General features: G+C 63.6%; 1 protein-coding gene across 1 annotated transcript in view; it reads left to right on the top strand.

Moving 5' to 3' along the window:
• The window catches only part of LOC135192824 (deleted in malignant brain tumors 1 protein-like), a 501,013-nt gene that overhangs the window by 35,424 nt on the left and 446,688 nt on the right, over positions 1-18,901 (top strand). The window contains 7 exon segments of the mRNA XM_064176200.1: positions 6,753-7,085; positions 9,284-9,613; positions 11,212-11,541; positions 11,961-12,287; positions 13,977-14,297; positions 15,568-15,897; positions 18,058-18,399. Of these exon segments, the coding sequence (XP_064032270.1) occupies positions 6,753-7,085; positions 9,284-9,613; positions 11,212-11,541; positions 11,961-12,287; positions 13,977-14,297; positions 15,568-15,897; positions 18,058-18,399 (2,313 nt within the window).

Below are 18,901 nucleotides of genomic sequence, written 5' to 3'. Positions count from 1 at the left end.
GGCTCTGGGCTCTGCCTATGGCTCTGGGCTCCACCTGCGGCTCTGGGCTCTGCCTGTGGCTTTGGGCTCCACCTGCAGCTCTGGGCTCCACCTGCGGCTCTGGGCTCTGTCTGTGGCTTTGGGCTCCACCTGCGGCTCTGGGCTCTGCCTATGGCTCTGGGCTCCACCTGCGGCTCTGGGCTCTGCCTATGGCTTTGGGCTCCACCTGTGGCTCTGGGCTCTGCCTGTGGCTCTGGGCTCTGCCTGCGGCTCTGGGCTCTGCCTATGGCTTTGGGCTCCACCTGCGGCTCTGGGCTCTGCCTGCGGCTTTGGGCTCTGCCTGCGGCTCTGGGCTCTGCCTATGGCTTTGGGCTCCACCTGCGGCTCTGGGCTCTGCCTATGGCTCTGGGCTCTGCCTGTGGCTCTGGGCTCTGCCTGTGGCTCTGGGCTCTGCCTGCGGCTTTGGGCTCTGCCTGTGGCTCTGGGCTCTGCCTGCGGCTTTGGGCTCTGCCTGCGGCTCTGGGCTCTGCCTGCGGCTTTGGGCTCTGCCTGTGGCTCTGGGCTCCGCCTGCAGCTCTGGGCTCTGCCTGCGGCTCTGGGCTGTGTCTGTGGCTCTGGGCTCTGCCTGTGGCTTTGGGCTCTGCCTGCGGCTTTGGGCTCCGCGGTCGCAGAGGGCAGCAGCACTGGGGGGAGCCCAGCAGAGGCTGCGAGGATGAGGAGGGAGTGGAGCACTGCTGGGGGGGGGGAGAGGCTGCAGGGGACCGAGAGGGGAACTGCTTAATGGCTGCAGACCTCTGAGGGCTGTGGAGGGGGAGGGGGAGACAGGGTCTGGGGGTCTGGAGGGGGGGGACAGGCTGTGGGGATCAGGATGGGGGGGGTCAGGATGGGGGGGTCAGGATGGGGGGGGTCAGGGGTCAGACTGGGGGGTCGGGGTGGGTCAGGCTCTGTGCCTGCTCCCGGGGCTGGCACAGGCAGTGCTGGGTGGAAGCTGCAGCTCAGTCAGGAGGCTGCAGCCTGGCACCAGAGGACCTGCTGCAGCCTGAGGGTGCCAGAGCCTGGCACAGGCTGCCCGGAGAGGCTCTGGAGCCTGTCCTGGAGCCTCCCCAGCCCTGCTGGATGAGTTCTGAGTGCCCTGAGCCAGCTGGGAGGGTCCTGCCCGGGCAAGGCTGGGACTGGAGCAGCTCTTGGGGTCGCTTTGCTCACATCCCCTGAGCCTGGCAGGCTCCTGCTGGGCGCTGGAGCTGCAGCTGCGGCCACAGAGGGCACCGAGGGCTGTGCCTGGGGCACAGGAGGAGACCTCTCAGAGCCTGCAGGCCAGGCAGGAGCTAAGCCAAAGCCTCAGCACCACAGCCCGGGGGGGGCTGGGACCACTGCAGGGGGCAGGATGAACCCCAAGGAGAGACCTCCCTGGGCAGAGACCTCCTTGGGCAGAGACCTCCCTGGGCAGAGACCTCCCTGGGCAGAGACCTCCCTGAGGAGAGACCTCTCTGGGCAAGGACCTCCCTGGGCAGAGACTTCCTTGGGCAGAGACTTCCCTGGGCAGAGACCTCCCTGGGCACAGGAGGTGTTCCCTGCCCTCAGGCTGCTCTGGTGCCAGCCCTGGCAGCACAGGAGGTGTTCCCTGCCCTCAGGCTGCTCTGGTGCCAGCCCTGGCAGCACAGGAGGTGTCCCCTGCCCTCAGGCTGCTCTGGTGCCAGCCCTGGCAGCAGAGGAGGTGTTCCCAGCCCCCAGGATGCTCTGGTGCCAGCTGCTAGCCCTGGCAGTACAGGAGCTGCCTGCAGCAGCTTTGGCTCTGGGCTGGGCCTGCCCTGGGCTCCTGCCTGCAGTGAGGGAGGCAGAGCTGGGCACAGGCTTGCAGCTGTGCCCTCAGCAGGGCAGGGCAGAGGGGCAGGAGAGCCTCTGCCCTGCTCACCACAGCCCTGCCCAGGCTGCCCTCGGCCTTCCTGCCCCCCAGGGCACACTGCTGCCTCGGGGGCATCCTTCTGCCCATCCCAGGGTCCCCCCCCCTTTGCTGCTCCCTGGGGCTGCTCCTCCCCAGCCACCAGGCTCTGCCTTTGCCCTCCCTGACTCCAGTCCAGTTCTGCCCCCCCTGCAGCCTGCCCAGGCCCCACAGGATGGCAGCACAGCCTGAGGGCTCTGCCCACTGCTCCCAGCTGCCTGCCAGGGCCCTCTGTGCCCTCAGCTCCTGGGTGAAGACATTGAGCAGGGAGGGGATGAAGGAGAAGGCAGAGGACAGCAGCAGGGAGGGGATGAAGGAGAGGGGAGAGGACAGCAGCAGGGAGGGGATGAAGGAGAAGGCAGAGGACAGCAGCAGGGAGGGGATGAAGGAGAGGGGAGAGGACAGCAGCAGGGAGGTCTCCAGCTGGGCATGGAGCAGCTTGAGGCCATTTCCTCTCTCCTCTCTCTTGCTCCTGGGCAGCAGAGCCCAACCCCCACCTGGCTCCAGCCTCCTGCCATGGAGCTGCAGAGGTCAATGAGCTCTGCCCTCAGCTGCCTCTCCCCAGCCCTGCTCTCCAGACCCCTCCCCAGCTTGGCTGCCCTTTCTCTGGACCAGCATGGAGCTGCTGGGCAGGAGCATGGAGCCTGCAGAGCTCCTCCTGCATGGAGCTGCTGGGCAGGAGCATGGAACCTGCAGAGCTCCTCCAGCATGGAGCTGCTGGGCAGGAGCATGGAGCCTGCAGAGCTCCTCCAGCATGGAGCTGCTGGGCAGGAGCATGGAGCCTGCAGAGCTCCTCCTGCATGGAGCTGCTGGGCAGGAGGTTGGACTCGATGACCTTGGAGCTCCTTCCCAGCCCTGCTGGCTCTGTGATGCCTGAGCCAGGAGCCAGTGGCTGCCTGTGGGAGGCTGAAGCAGGAGGAGCCCAGAGGCCAGGGGCAAGCAGAGCTGGGGCTGGAGGCCAGAGAGGAGGCCAGAGGTGGCCTGGATGAAGTCGCAGGGGGAGCAGGAGGGAGGCAGGAGCAGGATTGGCTTCCAGGGGTGGTTGTTTGCCCAGGCTGTGCCAGGCTGCCAGGCAGGGTCAGTGCCAGGGACCTCTTTGCTGCTGACCTCTTTGTTTGCAGAGCAGGGGAACAAAGTCCCTGTGCAGCCCAGCAGGAGCCTGCCCTGAGCCCTGCACCCCCAGGGGCTGAGCTCTGCCTCCTTCTCTGCCTGCTCCTCCCCTGCTCCTCCATCCCTGCCTGCCCTGAGCCCTGGCCCTCGGCGGCAGAGCTCCAAAAGGCCTCCGGGGGTGGGGGAGGGGCTCAGCCCTGCAGAGCCCTTCCAGGGGAGAAGTTTCTGCTGTGAGCCCCCCCCGGGGGCAGCTGCAGGCTCAGCTCTTGGCCCCTGCTGCTGAGAGGGGAGACCAAAACCACCCAGCCCAGGCTGCGGGGGGGGCAGGAGCTCTGCTCAGCCTCCTGCCCCCAGGCTGTGGGAGCACAGAGCCAGAGAGCTGAGCAGGGGGGGCAGAGAGCTCCCAGCTCCCCCATGCCAACCTCTGCCCAAGCTCTGCCCAACCAACCAGACCCTGGCACCAAGTGCCCCAGCCAGGCTTGGCTCCAACCCCTCCAGCCATGGGCACTGCACCCCCTCCCTGGGTAGCCTAAGAAGCTCTGCCCAACCTCTGGAACCTTCTCTGCCCCTCATGGACTCAGAGAGCCAAGCAGGGGGGGCAGAGAGCTCCAAGCTGCCCCAGCCCAACCTCTGCCCCAGCCCTGCCCAATCAGCCAGACCCTGGCACCAAGTGCCCCACCCAGGCTTGGCTTGGGCCAGAGAACCAAGCAGGTTGGCACAGAGCTCCAAGCTCATCCATGCCAACCTCTCCCCCAGCCCAACCTCTGCCCCAGCCCTACCCAACCACCCAGACCCTGGCACTGGGCACCTCCTCCCTGGGCAGCCCATGCCAGTGCCAATCACTCTCTCTGCCAACAGCTTCCTCCTAACCTCCAGCCTCAGCCTGCCCTGGCACAGCTCCAGGCTGTGTCCCCTGCTTCTGGCCCTGGCTGCCTGGCAGCAGAGCCCAACCCCAGCTGGGCACAGCCTCCCTGCAGGCAGCTGCAGGCAGCAATCTGCTCTGCCCTCAGCCTGCTCTGGGCCAGGCTGCACCCCCCCAGCTCCCTCAGCCTCTCCTCACAGGGCTGTGCCCCAGGCCCCTCCCCAGCCTTGCTGCCCTGCACCTGCCAGCACCTGGGACTGAGGAGCCCAGAACTGGGCACAGCACTGCAGGGGTGGCCTGAGCAGTGCTGAGCACAGGGGCACAAGAACCTCCCTGCTCCTGCTGCCCACACTGCTCCTGAGCCAGCCCAGGATGCCATTGGCTCTGCTGCCCACCTGGGCACTGCTGCCTCCTCTGCAGCTGCCGCCCAGCACCCCCAGAAGAGGCCAGCAGCTGGCAGAGCAGAGGCCAGGGTATGCCAGGAGGGCACAGAGGCCTCTGCCAGCTCCACCCCTTCCTGGAACCCCTTTGCCTCTGTTGCAAGCCCAGGCCAGACCTGGGCCAGTGCCAGGGCAGGAGGTCAGCTCCTGGCATTGCCTCACAGGGGGTGAAGCTGCCAGGGCAGACAAAGAGGAGGGCTCAGGGCACTGCCCCCCTTCTCTCCCCCCCAGCTGGCACCACTGCCTCAGCAGCTCAGCAGGTGCCTGGCACCAGGAGAGTGCAGCCTGAGCCTGGCAGCCCCTGGCATGGGGGTGCTGAGTGGGCACCAGCCCTGCCCCGGGGGCAGAATCCAACCCTGGCAGGGAGGCTGCAAGGGTCTGAGGAGCCTCCTGCTGCTGGCATGGCTGTGGGGTGAGTGCCAGGGGGCTGAGTGGGCACAGCAGAGCCTGCCCAGGGGGCAAGGTGGGGTTGGGCAGGGAGTTTGAGGTGGTTCCGGAGGTGGGCACAGGGTTTGGTGCCAAGCCTGGAGGTCAGGAAGCTCTGCTGCAGCTCTGCAGCTGGGCACCCACACAGGGGTGGGCATCACATGGGGCTGGGCACCACCTAGGGCTGGGCACCAACCAGTGCTGAGCACCCACCCAGCACTGAGCACCACCCTGAGCTGGGCACCCCCCACGACTGGGCACCCACACAGGGCTGGGCACCACCTAGGGCAGGCACCCACTCAGGGCTGGGCACCCCCTGGGGATGGGCACCACCCAGGGCTGGGCACCCAGAGGCTGAGCAGCACCCAGTGCTGGTTACCAACCAGGGCTGGGCACCACACAGGACTGGGCACCCACATATGGCTGGGCACAACCAGGGCTGGACACTGAGGGCTGGGCACCTCCTAGGGCTGGGCATCCCAGGGCTGGGCACCACTCAAGGCTGTGCACCCACAGAGGGCTGGCACTATCTGGGGCTGGGCACCCACAGAAGGCTGGGCATGAGGGTTTGTGCCCCATAAATGAAGGTGGAGAGCAGCTGCTCGTGCCCAGAGCTGCTGCTGGTGCCCAGAGCTGCTGGTGCTGGTGCCCACAACTGCTGGTGGTGCCCACAGCTGCTGCTGCTGGAGCCCAGAGCTGCTGGTGGTGGTGCCCACAGCTGCTGATGGTGGTGCCCAGAGCTGCTGGTGCTGGTGCCCAGAGCTGCTGCTGGTGGTGCCCACAACTGCTGGTGGTGCCCAGAGCTGCTGATGGTGGTGCCCAGAGCTGCTGCTGGTGCCCAGAGCTGCTGCTGGTGCCCACAACTGCTGCTGGTGCCCACAACTGCTGCTGGTGCCCAGAGCTGCTGCTAGTGCCCAGAGCTGCTGCTGGTGCCCAGAGCTGGTGGTGGTGGTGCCCAGAGCTGCTGCTGGAGCCCAGGGCTGCTGCTGGTGCCCAGAGCTGCTGCTAGTGCCCAGAGCTGCTGCTGGTGCCCAGAGCTGGTGGTGGTGGTGCCCAGAGCTGGTGGTGGTGGTGCCCAGAGCTGCTGCTGGTGCCCAGAGCTGCTGCTGCTGGTGCCCAGAACTGCTGCTGGTGCCCACAGCTGCTGCTGCTGGTGCCTGCCCCAGCTGCTGACCTCACCCTTGGCCATGCTGAGCTTCCTGGGCAGCCTGTGCCAGTGCCTGACCAGGGATGGGCACTGCACCACCTGCTTGGGCAGCCTGTGCCAGTCTCTGACCAGGGATGAGGACTCCACCACCTCCCTGGGCAGCAAGCAAAAGGCTCCTGGAGTGTGGGATCCATCCTGGAGTGTGGGATCCATCCTGCAGTGTGAGCTCCATCCTGGTGTGTGAGCTCCATCCTCCTAGTAGCACCAGGGAGGTGCTGGAGCAGCTTGCACCAGGAAGATGCTGGAGCAGGTTGCAAGGTTGTAGCAGAGAGGTGCCAGAGCAGCTTTCAACAGAGAAGTGGTGGAGCAGGTTGAACCAGGGAGGTGTTGGAGCAGCTTGCACCAGGGAGGTGCTGGAGCTGTTTACACCAGAGAAGTGCTGGAGCAGGTTGCACCAGGGAGGTGCTGGAGCAGCTTGAAACAGGGAGGTGCTGGAGCAGCTTGCACCAGGGAGGTGCTGGAGCAGCTTGAACCAGGGAGGTGCTGGAGCAGCTTGAATCAGGGAGGTGCTGGAGCAGCTTGAATCAGGGAGGTGCTGGAGCAGCTTGCACCAGGGAGGTGTTGGAGCAGCTTGCACCAGGAAGGTGATGGAGCAGGTTGCACCAGGGAGGTGCTGGAGCAGGTTGCAAGGTTGCACCAGGGAGGTGCTGGAGCAGCTTGCACCAGGGAGGTGCTGGAGCAGCTGACTGCAGTGGTGGGGGTGAGGTTGGGACTGCCTGAGCCCCGCAGGTCCCTTCCAACCCAACCCCACCCATTCTCTGCCTCTTCCCTCCCCCCCTGTCCCCTCAGGCGCCGCTGCCCAGAGCCCCTCGGGGTCCCTGCGCCTGGTGGGGGGTCCGGATCGCTGCGCAGGGCGCCTGGAAGTGCTCCACAATGGCTCCTGGGGCACAGTCTGTGACGACAGCTGGGGCCCGGCCGAGGGCAGGGTGGTCTGCAGGCAGCTGGGCTGTGGTGCTCTGCTCTCGGTGGCCCCCGGGGGGCGCTATGGAGAAGGGACAGGGCAGATCTGGCTGGATGAAGTCAACTGCACAGGCAAGGAGGAGAAGCTCTCCGAGTGCCACAGCAGGCCCTGGGGGGAGCACAACTGCCAGCACCTGGAGGATGCCAGCGTGGAGTGCTCAGGTAGGGGGAGGCAGCTGGCAGGTGGGCCTGGCACTGCCTCCACCCCTCCAGCCCTTAGGGTGGGTCTCTAGGAGTGGGGTGGTGAAGGGTGGCCCAAAGGGGGGGGAGTTGAATTGAGGCTTCAGCCCTGGAGATGTTCCAAGGGAGGCTCAAGAAGGGCTCTGGGCAGCCTCAGGCAGTTTAGGATGTCCCTGCTGGGTGCAGAGAGGGTTGGGCTGGGTGAGCCTGGAAGGTCTCTGCCAACCCAACCCATTCCATGAGTCAGTGATTTGCAGAGGTCCCTGCAGGGCCCTGGAGGAGATGACCTTGAAAGGAGGAGATAACCTTGAAAGGTCTTTCCCAACCCAACCCATCCTAACCCAACCCCAACCCAACCCATTCCATGGCTCAATGATCTGCACAAGTCCCTCCAGGACCTTGGGGTAGATGACCTTGAAAGGAGATGATCTTGAATGGTTACTTCCAACCTATCCCATCCCAACCCAAACCAACTCAAACCAAATTAACACAAACCAAACTAATCCAACCCAACCCAAACCAAACTAACCCAACCCAAAACAACCCAACCCAACCCAAACTAACCCAACCCAATCAAACCCAAACCAAACCCATCCCAACCCAAACCCAAACCAACCCAACCCAAACCCAACCCCAACCAAACTAATCCAGCCCAAACTAAGCCAACCCAACCCAAACTAAACTAACCCATCCCAACCCAAACCAACCCAACCCAAATCCAACCCAAACTAAACTAACCCAATCCAACCCAACCTAAACCCAACCCAACCCAAACTAACCCCACCCAAACTAACCCAACCCAACCTAAACCAATCCCAACTCAAATCAACCAAACTCATCCCAAATCAACCCAAACCCAACCCAAAGCAACCCAAACTCAACCCAATTCAAACCCGACCCAAACCAGCCCAATCCAAACCCAACCCCAACACAAACCCAAACCCAACCCAACTCAAACCAACCAAACTCAGCCCAAATCAACCCCAACCCAACCCAATTCAAACCCAATCCAACCCCAACCCAAACCTGACCCAACCCAAACTAACCCAACCCAAACTCAACCTAACCCAACTCAACCCAAACTAACCCAACCCAAACCCAACCCAAACTAACCCAACCCAAACCCAATCCAACCTAAACCAATCCCAACCTAAACCCAACCAAACTCAGCCCAAATCCACCCAAAGCCAACCCCAACCCAACCCATTCCATGGCTCAGTGATCTGTACAAGTCCCTTCAGGACCTTGGGTAGATGACCTTGAATGGTTACTTCCAACCTACCCCATCCCAACCCAAACCAACTCAAACCAGCCCAACCAAACCCAACCCAAACCCAACCCAAACCCCACCCAATTAAACCCAACCCCAACCCAAACCCAACCCAATTCAAACCCAGTCCAACCCAACCCCAATCCAAACCCAACCCAATCCAATCTAACCCAATCCAAACTAACCCAACCGAAACCCAACCCAACCTAAACCCATCCCAACCCAACCCAAACCCAACCCAAACCAACCCAAACCCAACCCAAACCATCCCAACCCAACCCCAAGTCAAACCAACCCAACTCAATTCAAACCCAACCCAAACCCAACCCAAACTAACCCAACTCAAACCAAACCCAACCCAACCTAAACCCAAACCCAACTCAGCCCAAATCAACCCAAACTCAACCCAAACCAAACTCAACCCAACCCAAACTAACCCAACCCCAACCCAACTCAAACCAAACCCAACCCAACCTAAACCAAACCCAACCTAAACCCAACCCAACCTAAACCCAAACCCAACTCAAACCAACCAAACTCAGCCCAAATCAACCCAAACTCAACCCAAACCAAACTCAACCCAACCCAAACTAACCCAACCCCAACCCAACTCAAACCAAACCCAACCCAACCTAAACCCAAACCCAACTCAAACCAACCCAACTCAGCCCAAATCATCCCAAACCCAACTCAAACCAACCCAACTCAGCCCAAATCATCCCAAACCCAACTCAAACCAACCCAACCCATTCCATGAGTCAATGATTTGCAGAGCTCCCTGCAGGATCTTGGTGTAGATGACCTCGATAGGAGCAGATGACCTTGAAAGGCCCCTCCCAACCCCTCCCACCCCACCCCACCCCCTGCATCTCTACCTTTACTCTCTTTTTCCTCCTCCCTTACCCCCCAGACTCCAGCATCTCCAAGCTGGGCAACCTGAGGCTGCTGGGTGGCCCCGACCGCTGCGCCGGGCGGGTGGAGGTGCTGCACGAGCACATGTGGGGCACTGTCTGCGACGATGCCTGGGACCTGGAGGATGCAGCAGTGGTCTGCAGGCAGCTGGGCTGTGGCACAGCACTCTGGGCCCTCAGTGGGGCCTACTTTGGCAGAGGCCACGACCCCATCTGGCTGGACGAGGTGGAGTGCACTGGGGCTGAGGAGAGCCTCTTCAGCTGCACTGCCAGGGCCTGGGGGCACAACAACTGCGTGCATGGGGAGGATGCAGGAGTGGTCTGCTCAGGTGAGGGCTGGAGGAGCAGGCCCAGGGGAGGGAGAGGAGCAGGGTGAGGTGAGGGTGGAGGTGGAGAACTGCTGGAGAGAGTCTGGAGGATCCTGGACTGATGTTCAGAGGAGGCCACCAAGATGGGCTGGAGAGGGTGCAGAGAAGGCCACCAAGATGGGCTGGAGAGAGCCCAGAGGAGGCCACCAAGATGACCATCAGAGGGCTGGTGAGGGTCCAGAGGATCCTGATCTGATGTTCAGGGGAGGCCACCAAGATGACATTAGAAGATTGGAGAGGAACCAGAGGAGGCCACCAAAATGGGCTGGAGGGGGTCCAGGGGAGGCTGCAGGGAGACCTTCTCGAGGTCTCCCCATACCTGAAGGGGCTCCAGGAGAGCTGAGGAGGGTCTCAAGGGAGACCTTCTGGTGGTCTCCCAGCCCCTGAAGTGGCTCCAGGAGGGCTGAGGAGGGACTTTGGCCAAGGGCTGGCAGTGCCAGGGTGAGGCCAATGGCTCTTCAGGTTGGGGCAGCTCCAGGTGGGGCCCTGGCAGGAGGTTGTTGGCACTGAGGGTGGTGAGACCCCGAGGGTGGTGAGAGCCTGAGGGTGGTGAGAGCCTGAGGGTGATAAGACCTTGCCCCAACCCCCCTCCCCACCCCCGACGGGCTGCTGAGCCCTGCAAGGACCTGGTGCCAGAAGTCCAGCAGGGAGAGGCTGGGAGGGATCTCTGGAGGTCACCCAGGGCACAGCTCCCTGCCAGGGCAGGGCACCTGGAGGAGGTTGCCCAGGAGGAGCTCCGGGGGGGGTGGGTCTCTGCAGAGGACCTCCACAGCCTCCCTGCAGCCTGCTCCAGGCCTCCAGCAGCCTCCAGCAGAGAAGTTTCTCCTCCTGCTCAGGTGCAGCCTCCTGGGTGCCAGGCTGTGCCCACTGCCTCTTGTGCCTGGCACTGGGCACTGCTCAGCAGAGCCTGGCCCCAGCCTCCTGCCCTCCACCCTCCACCTCCTGCTGGGCACTGCTCAGATGCCTTCTGGGGCTGGTCCTCCAGACCCTCATCATCCTCATGGCCACCCCTGGGCTCTCTCCTGTCCCTCTTGAACTGGGCCTCCAGCTGTGCCCTCCCCTGGGCACCAGCAGAGGGGCAGCAGAGCCTCCCTTGCCCTCTGCCCACACTCTTCTTGATGCCCACCCCAGGTCCTCTTGGCCACAAGGGCACTTTGGTGGCTCCTGGGCACCCTCCTGGGCACCTTCCTGCCCATTGCCTCCTGTGCCTGGCACTGGGCACTGCTGAGCAGAGTCTGGCCCCAGCCTCCTGCCCGCCAACCCTTCACCTCCTGCTGGGCACTGCTCAGATGCCCTCTGGGCATGATGCCAGCGCCAGGGCTCAGCTCAGAGCTCCTCCAGACCCTCACCATCTTCATGGCCTCCTCTGGCCTCTCTCCTGGCACTCCTGAGCTGCCAAACCCAGAGCTGGCTCCAGCTGCATCCAGCTGTGCCCTTTCCTGGGCACCACCAGAGTTTGGCTTTCCCCTTGGCATCCTCACCCCCCCCCCCCAGCCTTACCCCCAGGCAGGGTGGGCAGCAGGTGCCACCCTTCACCTCCTCTCCTCTCTGCCCACCAGCCTCAGGAGTCTCTCTGATCCCCGAGCTCCGCCTGGCCAACGGCTCCAGGCGGTGCCAGGGCAGGGTGGAGGTGACCCAGCAGGGCACTTGGGCACCACTCTGCGACCACGGCTGGGGCCTGGCAGAGGCTCGAGTGGTCTGCAGGCAGCTGGGCTGTGGGAGGGCACTGGAGGCCCCTGGCAAGGCTCAGTTTGGCTCTGGAGCTGCCAAGATGTGGCCTGAGAGCTTCAGCTGTGTTGGCACCGAGGGCACCATCGGCGAGTGCAAGAGGAAGGCCTTGGCAGAGGGCACCTGCCCAGGGGGCAGAGGAGCTGCTGTGGTGTGTGCAGGTAATGCCCTCTGGGGGGCACCACGGGGTGGGCACAGCCCCTGCAGGGTCTGCCTGGGGAGAAGGAGCTCAGTGTGGGCACTGCGACCCGAGGGGGCAGGGGGCGAGAGGGGGTGAGGAGGTGCCCATGGGTGCTGGGTGGGCACAGGGAGGAGGTCCCATGGGTGTTAGGTGGGCACAGTGAGGTCCTCATAGGATCTCATGGGTGCTGGGTGGGCACAGTGAAGTGCTGAGGAGCTCCCATGGGTGCTGGGGTTGGTGAGGAAGTGCCCATGGGTGCTGGGTGGGCACAGTGAGGTGCTCAGAGGGTCCCATGGGTGCTGGGTGGGCACAGTGAGGCGCTCAGAGGGTCCCATGGGTGCTGCTGGGTCTGTGCCAGGCAGCCTCAGGCAGCTCCTCCCCTCCCCCCGGTGCCCACAGCGCCCCCCGAGGGGGCTCCGGTGCGCCTGGTGGGCAGTGGCAGGCCCTGCGCGGGCAGGGTGGAGATCCTGCACGGGCGGGAGTGGGGCACAGTCTGCGACAGCTCCTGGGACCTGCGGGACGCTGCTGCCCTCTGCCGGCAGCTGGACTGTGGCTGGGCGCTGGCGGCCCCGCGGCGGGCACCGTTTGGGCAAGGCTCTGGCATCATCTGGCTGGATCAGGTCGACTGCAAGGGCACGGAGCAGGTCCTGTCCTCGTGCCCAGCCCGGCCCTGGGGCATCACCAACTGCAGCCATGCCCAGGATGCTGGAGTGGTCTGCTCAGGTGAGTGCCAGGAGAGAGCCCAGGGTGGGCATCAGGATGAGCGTGGGCAGAGGGCAAGGGAGGTTCTGCTGCCCCCTCTGCTGTGCCAAGGGGAGGCCACAGCTGGAGGCTCAATCCTGAGCTCCTCAGTTCAAGGGGCAATGGGCAGGAGGGTGCCCAGGAGCTCCCAATGTGTTCTTGTGGGCAAGAGGGCCTGGTGGGCATTGAGCAAAGTGTGGGCAGAGAGCAAGAGAGGTTCTGCTGCCCCTCTGCTGTGCCCAGGGGAGGACACAGCTGGAGGCTCAGTTCAAGAGGAGCAGGAGAGAGCCCAGGGAAGGTCATGAGGGTGCTGAGAGCCTGCAGCAGCTCTGAGCTGAGCCCTGGGGCTGGCATCATGCAGAGGAGCAGTCCCAGAGGGCATCTGTGCAGTGCGCAGCAGGAGCAGAAGGGTGAAGGGCAGGAGGCTGGGGCTAGACTCTGCTGAGCGATGCCCAGGGGCAGGGTTGGGTAGGGTTGGGTTGGATATGGTTGGATTAGGTAGGGCTGCATTGGGTTGGTTTAGGTTGGATTGGATTGGGTTGGGTAGAGTTGAGTAGGGATGGGTTGGATTGGGTTGGGTATGGTTGGGTAGGTTTGGGTTGAATAGGGTAGGGTTGGGTTGGGTGGGGTAGGCTTGGGTTGGAATGGGTAGGGTTGGATTGGGTAGGGTTGTGTTGGTTATGTTAGGGCTGGGTTTGGTTGGGTTGAGTTGAGTTGGGTTTGGTTGGGTTGTGTTGTGTTGGGCTGGGTTTGGTTGGGTTGAGTTGGGTTTGGCTTGGGTTGAGTTGTGTTGGGCTGGGTTTGGTTGAGTTGAGTTGGGTCTGGTTGGGTTGTGTCAGGTTGGGTTTGGCTTGGGTTGAGGTGTATTGGGATGGGTTTGGTTGGGTTGAGTTGGGTTTGGTTGGGTTTGGCTTGGGTTGAGTTGTGTTGGGGTGGGTTTGGTTGGGTTGTGCTGGGTTAGGTTTGGCTTGGGTTGAGTTGTGTTGGGATGGGTTTGGTTGGGTTGTGCTGGGTTGAGTTTGGCTTGGGTTGACATGAGTTGGGTTTGGTTGGGTTTTGGTTGGGTTGGGTTGAATTTGGCTTGTGTTGAGTTGGGGTGGGTTTGCCTTGGGTTTGGTTGGGTTTGGGTTTGGTTGGGTTGGGTTTGGCTTGGGTTGAGTTGTGTTGGGCTGGGTTTGGTTGTGTTGAGTTGGGTTGGGTTGAGTTGTGTTGTATTGGGTTTGGCTTGGGTTGAGCTGTGTTGGGCTGGGTTTGGTTGTGTGAGTTGAGTCGGGTTGGGTTGAGTTTGGCTTGGGTTGAGTTGTGTTGGGATGGGTTGAGTTGTGTTGGGTTTGGCTTGGGTTGAGTTGCATTGGGCTGGGTTTGGTTGGGTTGTGCTGGGTCGGGTTTGGCTTGGGTTGAGTTGTGTTGGGTTTGGTTGGGTTTGAATTTGGTTGGGTTTGGCTTGGGTTGAGTTGTGTTGGGTTTGGTTGGGTTTGGATTTGGTTGGGTTTGGCTTGGGTTGAGTTGTGTTGGGATGGGTTTGGTTGGGTTGTGCTGGGTCGGGTTTGGCTTGGGTTGAGTTGAGTTGGGTTCGGTTGGGTTTGGGTTTGGTTGGGTTGGGTTTGGCTTGGGTTGAGTTGTGTTGGCCTGCACCTGCTGACCCCGGAGGCCCTCTCCCACCAGACTCGCTGCTCCCGGAGCCGGCGCAGCTCCGCCTGGCCAACGGCTCCCAGCGCTGCGCGGGCAGGGTGGAGGTGCTGCACCGGCAGCGCTGGGGAGCAGTCTGCGCCCGCGGCTGGGACGCGCAGGATGCGGAGGTGGTCTGCAGGCAGCTGGGCTGCGGCAGGGCCCTGCCCCTGCCAGAGGCAGTAGATTTCGGCCCGGGGCCCTCCCTGGTCTGGTTGGACAATGTCAGCTGCCAGGGCACCGAGAGCGCCCTCCAGAGGTGCTGGGCCAGCCCCTGGGAGGAGACCAACTGCAGCCAGGGGCAGGTTGCCAGCGTGGTTTGCTCAGGTGAGTCCTGCTCTGGCACCAGCAGGGCGCAGCAGCTGACAGTGTGCTGCCCCTTAGCCTGGCTGGGGGGTGCCAAGGTGCCAGCTGAAATGGGCTGGGGGGTGCCAAGTGCCAGCTGAACCCTGCTGGCTGGGGGCTGCCAAGGTGCCAGCTGAATCCTGGCTGGGGGGGTAGCAAGGTGCCTACTGTACCTTGGCTGGGGGGTGCTAAGTGCCAGCTGAACTTTGTCTGGGGGGTCCCAAGGTGCCAGCTGAACCCTGCTGGCTGGGGGGTGCCTGGTGCCAGATGTACACCAGTTGGGGGGGTGCCAAGGTGCCAGTTTCACCCTGCTGGCTGCCAGAAAGAGCAGACCTAAACTTTTTGAGGAGCTCCTCCCTGGTGGAGCTCTTTGGTACCCTTTGGGCAGCTCCCTCCTGGTGAAGCTCTTTGGTACCCTTTGGGCAGCTCCTCCCTGGTGAAGCTCTTTGGGACCCTTTGGGCATCTCCTCCCTGGTGGAGCTCTTTGGTACCCTTTGGGCAGCTCCCTCCTGGTGAAGCTCTTTGGTACCCTTTGGGCAACTCCTCCCTGGTGAAGCTCTTTGGGACCCTTTGGGCATCTCCTCCCTGGTGGAGCTCTTTGGGACCCTTTGGGCAGCTCCCCCCGATGGAGATGCTCTTTGGTACCCTTTGGGCAGCTTCCCCCAGGTGGAGATGCTCTTTGGACCCCTTTGGGCAGCTCCCCCCTGCTGGAGATGCTCTTTGGGACCCCTTTGGGCAGCTCCCCTCTGCTGGAGATGCTCTTTGGGAGCCTTTTGGGCAGCTCCTCCCTGGTGGAGCTGTTTGGGACCCTTTGGGCAGCTCCCTCCTGGTGGAGCTCTTTGGGAACCCTTTGGGCAGCTCCTCCCTGGTGGAGAAGCTCTTTGGACCCCTTTGGGCCGCTCCCCCCTGCTGGAGATGCTCTTTGGGACCCCTTTGGGCAGCTCCCCCCTGCTGGAGATGCTCTTTGGGACCCTTTGGGCAGCTCCCCCCTGGTGGAGCTCTTTGGGACCCTTTGGGCAGCTCCCCCCTGCTGCAGATGCTCTTTGGGACCCTTTGGGCAGCTCCCCCCTGCTGCAGATGCTCTTTGGGTACCCTTTGGGCAGCTCCCCCCTGCTGCAGATGCTCTTTGGGTACCCTTTGGGCAGCTCCCCCCTGCTGCAGCCGCTGAGGGCTCAGCGCCAGCCCCAGGCAGAGCTCTCTGCCCCCTGGCGGTCAGCTCTGGAAGCTCTCAGCTGCTCCTTGCCCCTCGCAGGCTCCGACGCCTCCCTGCTGGCCCCTGTGCGCCTGGCGGCCGGGCCGGGGCCCTGCGCGGGCAGGGTGGAGCTGCTCCACGGCGCCGCCTGGCGGACAGTTTGCGACGCGCACTGGGACATGCTGGCGGCGCAGGTGCTCTGCAGGCAGCTGGGCTGCGGCGCGGCCGTGGCGGCCCCGGGCCAGGCGCACTACGGGCAGGGGCAGGGACCTGTCTGGCCGCAGCGAGTGCAGTGCAACGGCAGCGAGGCAGCGCTGAGCCAGTGCGGAGCCGGACCCCGGGAGGAGCACAACTGCAGCCACAGGCAGGATGTCAGCGTGGTCTGTGCAGGTGAGAGGGCAGCGGAGCAGGGGAGAGGGCAGCAGAGCAGGAGAGATGGCAGCAGAGGAGGTGAGAGGGAAGGAGAGCAGGTGAGAGGGCAGCAGAGCAGGGGAGAAGGCATCAGAGGAGGTGAGATGCCAGCAGAGCAGGTGAGAGGGCAGCAGAGCAGGGGAGAAGGCAGCAGAGGAGGTGAGATACCAGCAGAGCAGGGGAGATGGCAGTAGAGCAGGGGAGATGGCAGCAGAGGAGGTGAGAGGGCAGCAGAGCAGGGGAGAAGGCAGCAGAGGAGGTGAGATACCAGCAGAGCAGGGGAGATGGCAGTAGAGCAGGGGAGATGGCAGCAGAGGAGGTGAGAGGGCGGCAGAGCAGGGGAGATGGCAGCAGAACAGGGGAGATGGCAGCAGAACAGGGGAGATGGCAGCAGAGCAGGAGAGAGGGCAGCAGAGACGGGAGATGACAGCAGAGGAGGTGAGAGGGCAGCAGAGCAGGGGGCATGGCAGCAGAGGAGGTGAGAGGGCAGCAGAGGAGGTGAGAGGGCAGCAGAGCAGGGGAGGTGGCAGCAGAGCCCTGTGGGGCTGGGAGAGGAGAGGGGTGGGGGGAGGGAAGTGTTTGGGGCACTCATCTCGGGTAGAGATGCTGTGGGGAACCCTCTGAGGAGCTCCTCCCTGGTGGAGATGCTGTGGGGAAGGCTTTGAGGCTGCCTGGGCTGGAGGGCAGGGCCCAGAGAGTGGTGGTGAATGGTGCCACACTCAGCTGGCAGCTGGCACCAGAGCTGTGCCCCAGGGGCAGTGCTGGGCACAGGCCTGTGCAGTCTCTTCATTGGTGCTCTGCAGCAGGGCACTGAGTCCAGCAGCAGGGAGCTTGCAGCTGGCACCAAGCTAGGAGCAGTGTGGAGCTGCTGGGGGGCAGCAGAGCCCTGCAGAGGGCCCTGGGCAGGCTGCATGGGTGGGCAGAGGCCAAGGGCAGGAGACTGAACCAGGCCAAGGGCAGGGTCTGCACTTTGGCCACAACAACCCCAAGCAGCTCCAGGCTGGGGCCAGAGTGGCTGAGAGCAGGCAGGCAGAGAGGGCCCTGGGGGTGCTGGCAGAGAGCAGCTGCAGAGCAGGCAGCAGTGCCCAGGTGGGCAGCAGAGCCAAGGGCAGCCTGGGCTGGCTCAGGAGCAGTGTGGGCAGCAGGAGCAGGGAGGTTCTTGTGCCCCTGTGCTCAGCACTGCTCAGGCCACCCCTGCAGTGCTGTGCCCAGTTCTGGGCTCCTCAGTCCCAGAGAGCTGCTGAGGTGCTGGAAGGTGCCCAGAGCAGGGCAGCAAGGCTGGGGAGGGGCCTGGGGCACAGCCCTGTGAGGAGAGGCTGAGGGAGCTGGGGGGGTGCAGCCTGGCCCAGAGCAGGCTGAGGGCAGAGCTGATTGCTGCCTGCAGCTGCCTGCAGGGAGGCTGTGCCCAGCTGGGGTTGGGCTCTGCTGCCAGGCAGGCAGGGCCAGAAGCAGGGGACACAGCCTGGAGCTGTCCAGGGCAGGCTCAGGCTGGAGGTTAGGAGGAAGCTGTTGGCAGAGAGAGTGATTGGCACTGGAATGGGCTGCCCAGGGAGGTGGTGGAGTGCCCATGGCTGGAGGTGTTGGAACCAAGCCTGGCTGGGGCACTTGGTGCCAGGGTCTGGTTGGTTGGGCAGGGCTGGGGGGGGAGGTTGGCATGGAGGAGCTTGGAGCTCTCTGCTAGCCTGCCTGGCACTGTGAGAGGAGAAGGCTGAGAGGAGCTCTGAGCCATGAGCACAGACAGCTGAGGGCTGTGGGGGCAGTGCCTGTGCCAGGCTCTTTTGGGTGGTGCCCAGCAGTGAGCCAGGCAGCAGTGAGCACAAAGTGCAGCAGAGAAGGCTTCAGCTGCACAGGAGGAGAAACTTCTCTGCAGTGACGGTGGCAGAGCCCTGGAGCAGGCTGCCCAGGGAGGCTGAGAGCCTTGGAGTGGCTCAGCCTGGAGGAGAGGAGGCTCTGGGGAGACTCTGAGCCCAGAGAGGTTTGCCCACAGCCTCTATCACCTCCCTGGCCTGGGATGGAGCTTTTTGCCCACAGCCTCCATCACCTCCTTGGGCTATGATGAGACCTTGAGCCCAGAGAGGTTTGCTCACAGCCTCCATCACCTCCCTGGGCTAAGAGGAAGCTTTTGTGTCCCCACTGCAGGCTCAGGCATCGCTGACCTGGGGAGCCTGCGGGCGGTGAACGGCTCCGGAGGATGCTCAGGCAGGCTCCAGGTGCTCCACGAGGGGCGCTGGGGAGGGATCTGCGCCGATGGCTGGGGCCAGGAGGAGGCTCAGGTGGCCTGCAGGCAGCTGGGCTGCGGAGAGCCAGAGGGGCCCAAGGCAGCGGCTGCAGCGCTGGGGGCAGCAGCAGAGCCACTCTGGGTGGAGGCAGTGGAGTGCAGCGGCTCGGAGGGAGCTCTCTTCGAGTGCAGGGTGAAGCTCTGGGGGGCTGCGAGCTGCAAGTCCAAGGAGCAGGCAGCTGTGAGCTGTGCTGAGCTCTCAGGTGAGTGATGGAGAGGTGAGGGAGAGGGGGGTGGGGGATGAAGGTCAACCAAACTCCTCCTGCTCCTGGGTCCCGAGGTGGCAGCAGGAGCGAGGCTGAGCTGAGCCAAGCAGCAGGAGAGGAGAAAGCCTCAGGCAGGGCCAGGAGAGGCTCAGGGGGGCCTGGAGGAGCAATCTGAGTCCTGCAGGAGTGGGCAGAGGGTGGCAGAGGCTGCCCAGGGGGGTTGGGAGAGGCTGGAGAGGGAGGCTGGGAGAGGCTGCCCAGGGAGGATGGGAGAGGCTGGAGAGGGAGATTGGGAGGGGCTGCAGAGGGAGGATGGGAGAGGCTGCAGAGGGAGGCTGGGAGAGGCTGGAGAGGGAGGTTGGGAGAGGCTGCCAGGGGCAGTGCCCTGCCAGGAGCATCCCCAGCAGCACCAACGCTGCCTGTGGGTGCAGAGCCCTGGCCAGGGAGGTGCCCTGCCCGCCCTGGCACCGCTGTCCGCCCTGGCACCGCTGCCCACCCT

Source organism: Pogoniulus pusillus, chromosome 44 (genome assembly GCF_015220805.1).
Source record: "Pogoniulus pusillus isolate bPogPus1 chromosome 44, bPogPus1.pri, whole genome shotgun sequence".
NCBI lineage: Eukaryota > Metazoa > Chordata > Aves > Piciformes > Lybiidae > Pogoniulus > Pogoniulus pusillus.
The sequence above is the reverse complement of the archived record's forward strand: the minus strand, read 5'-3'. Positions and strand labels throughout refer to the sequence as shown.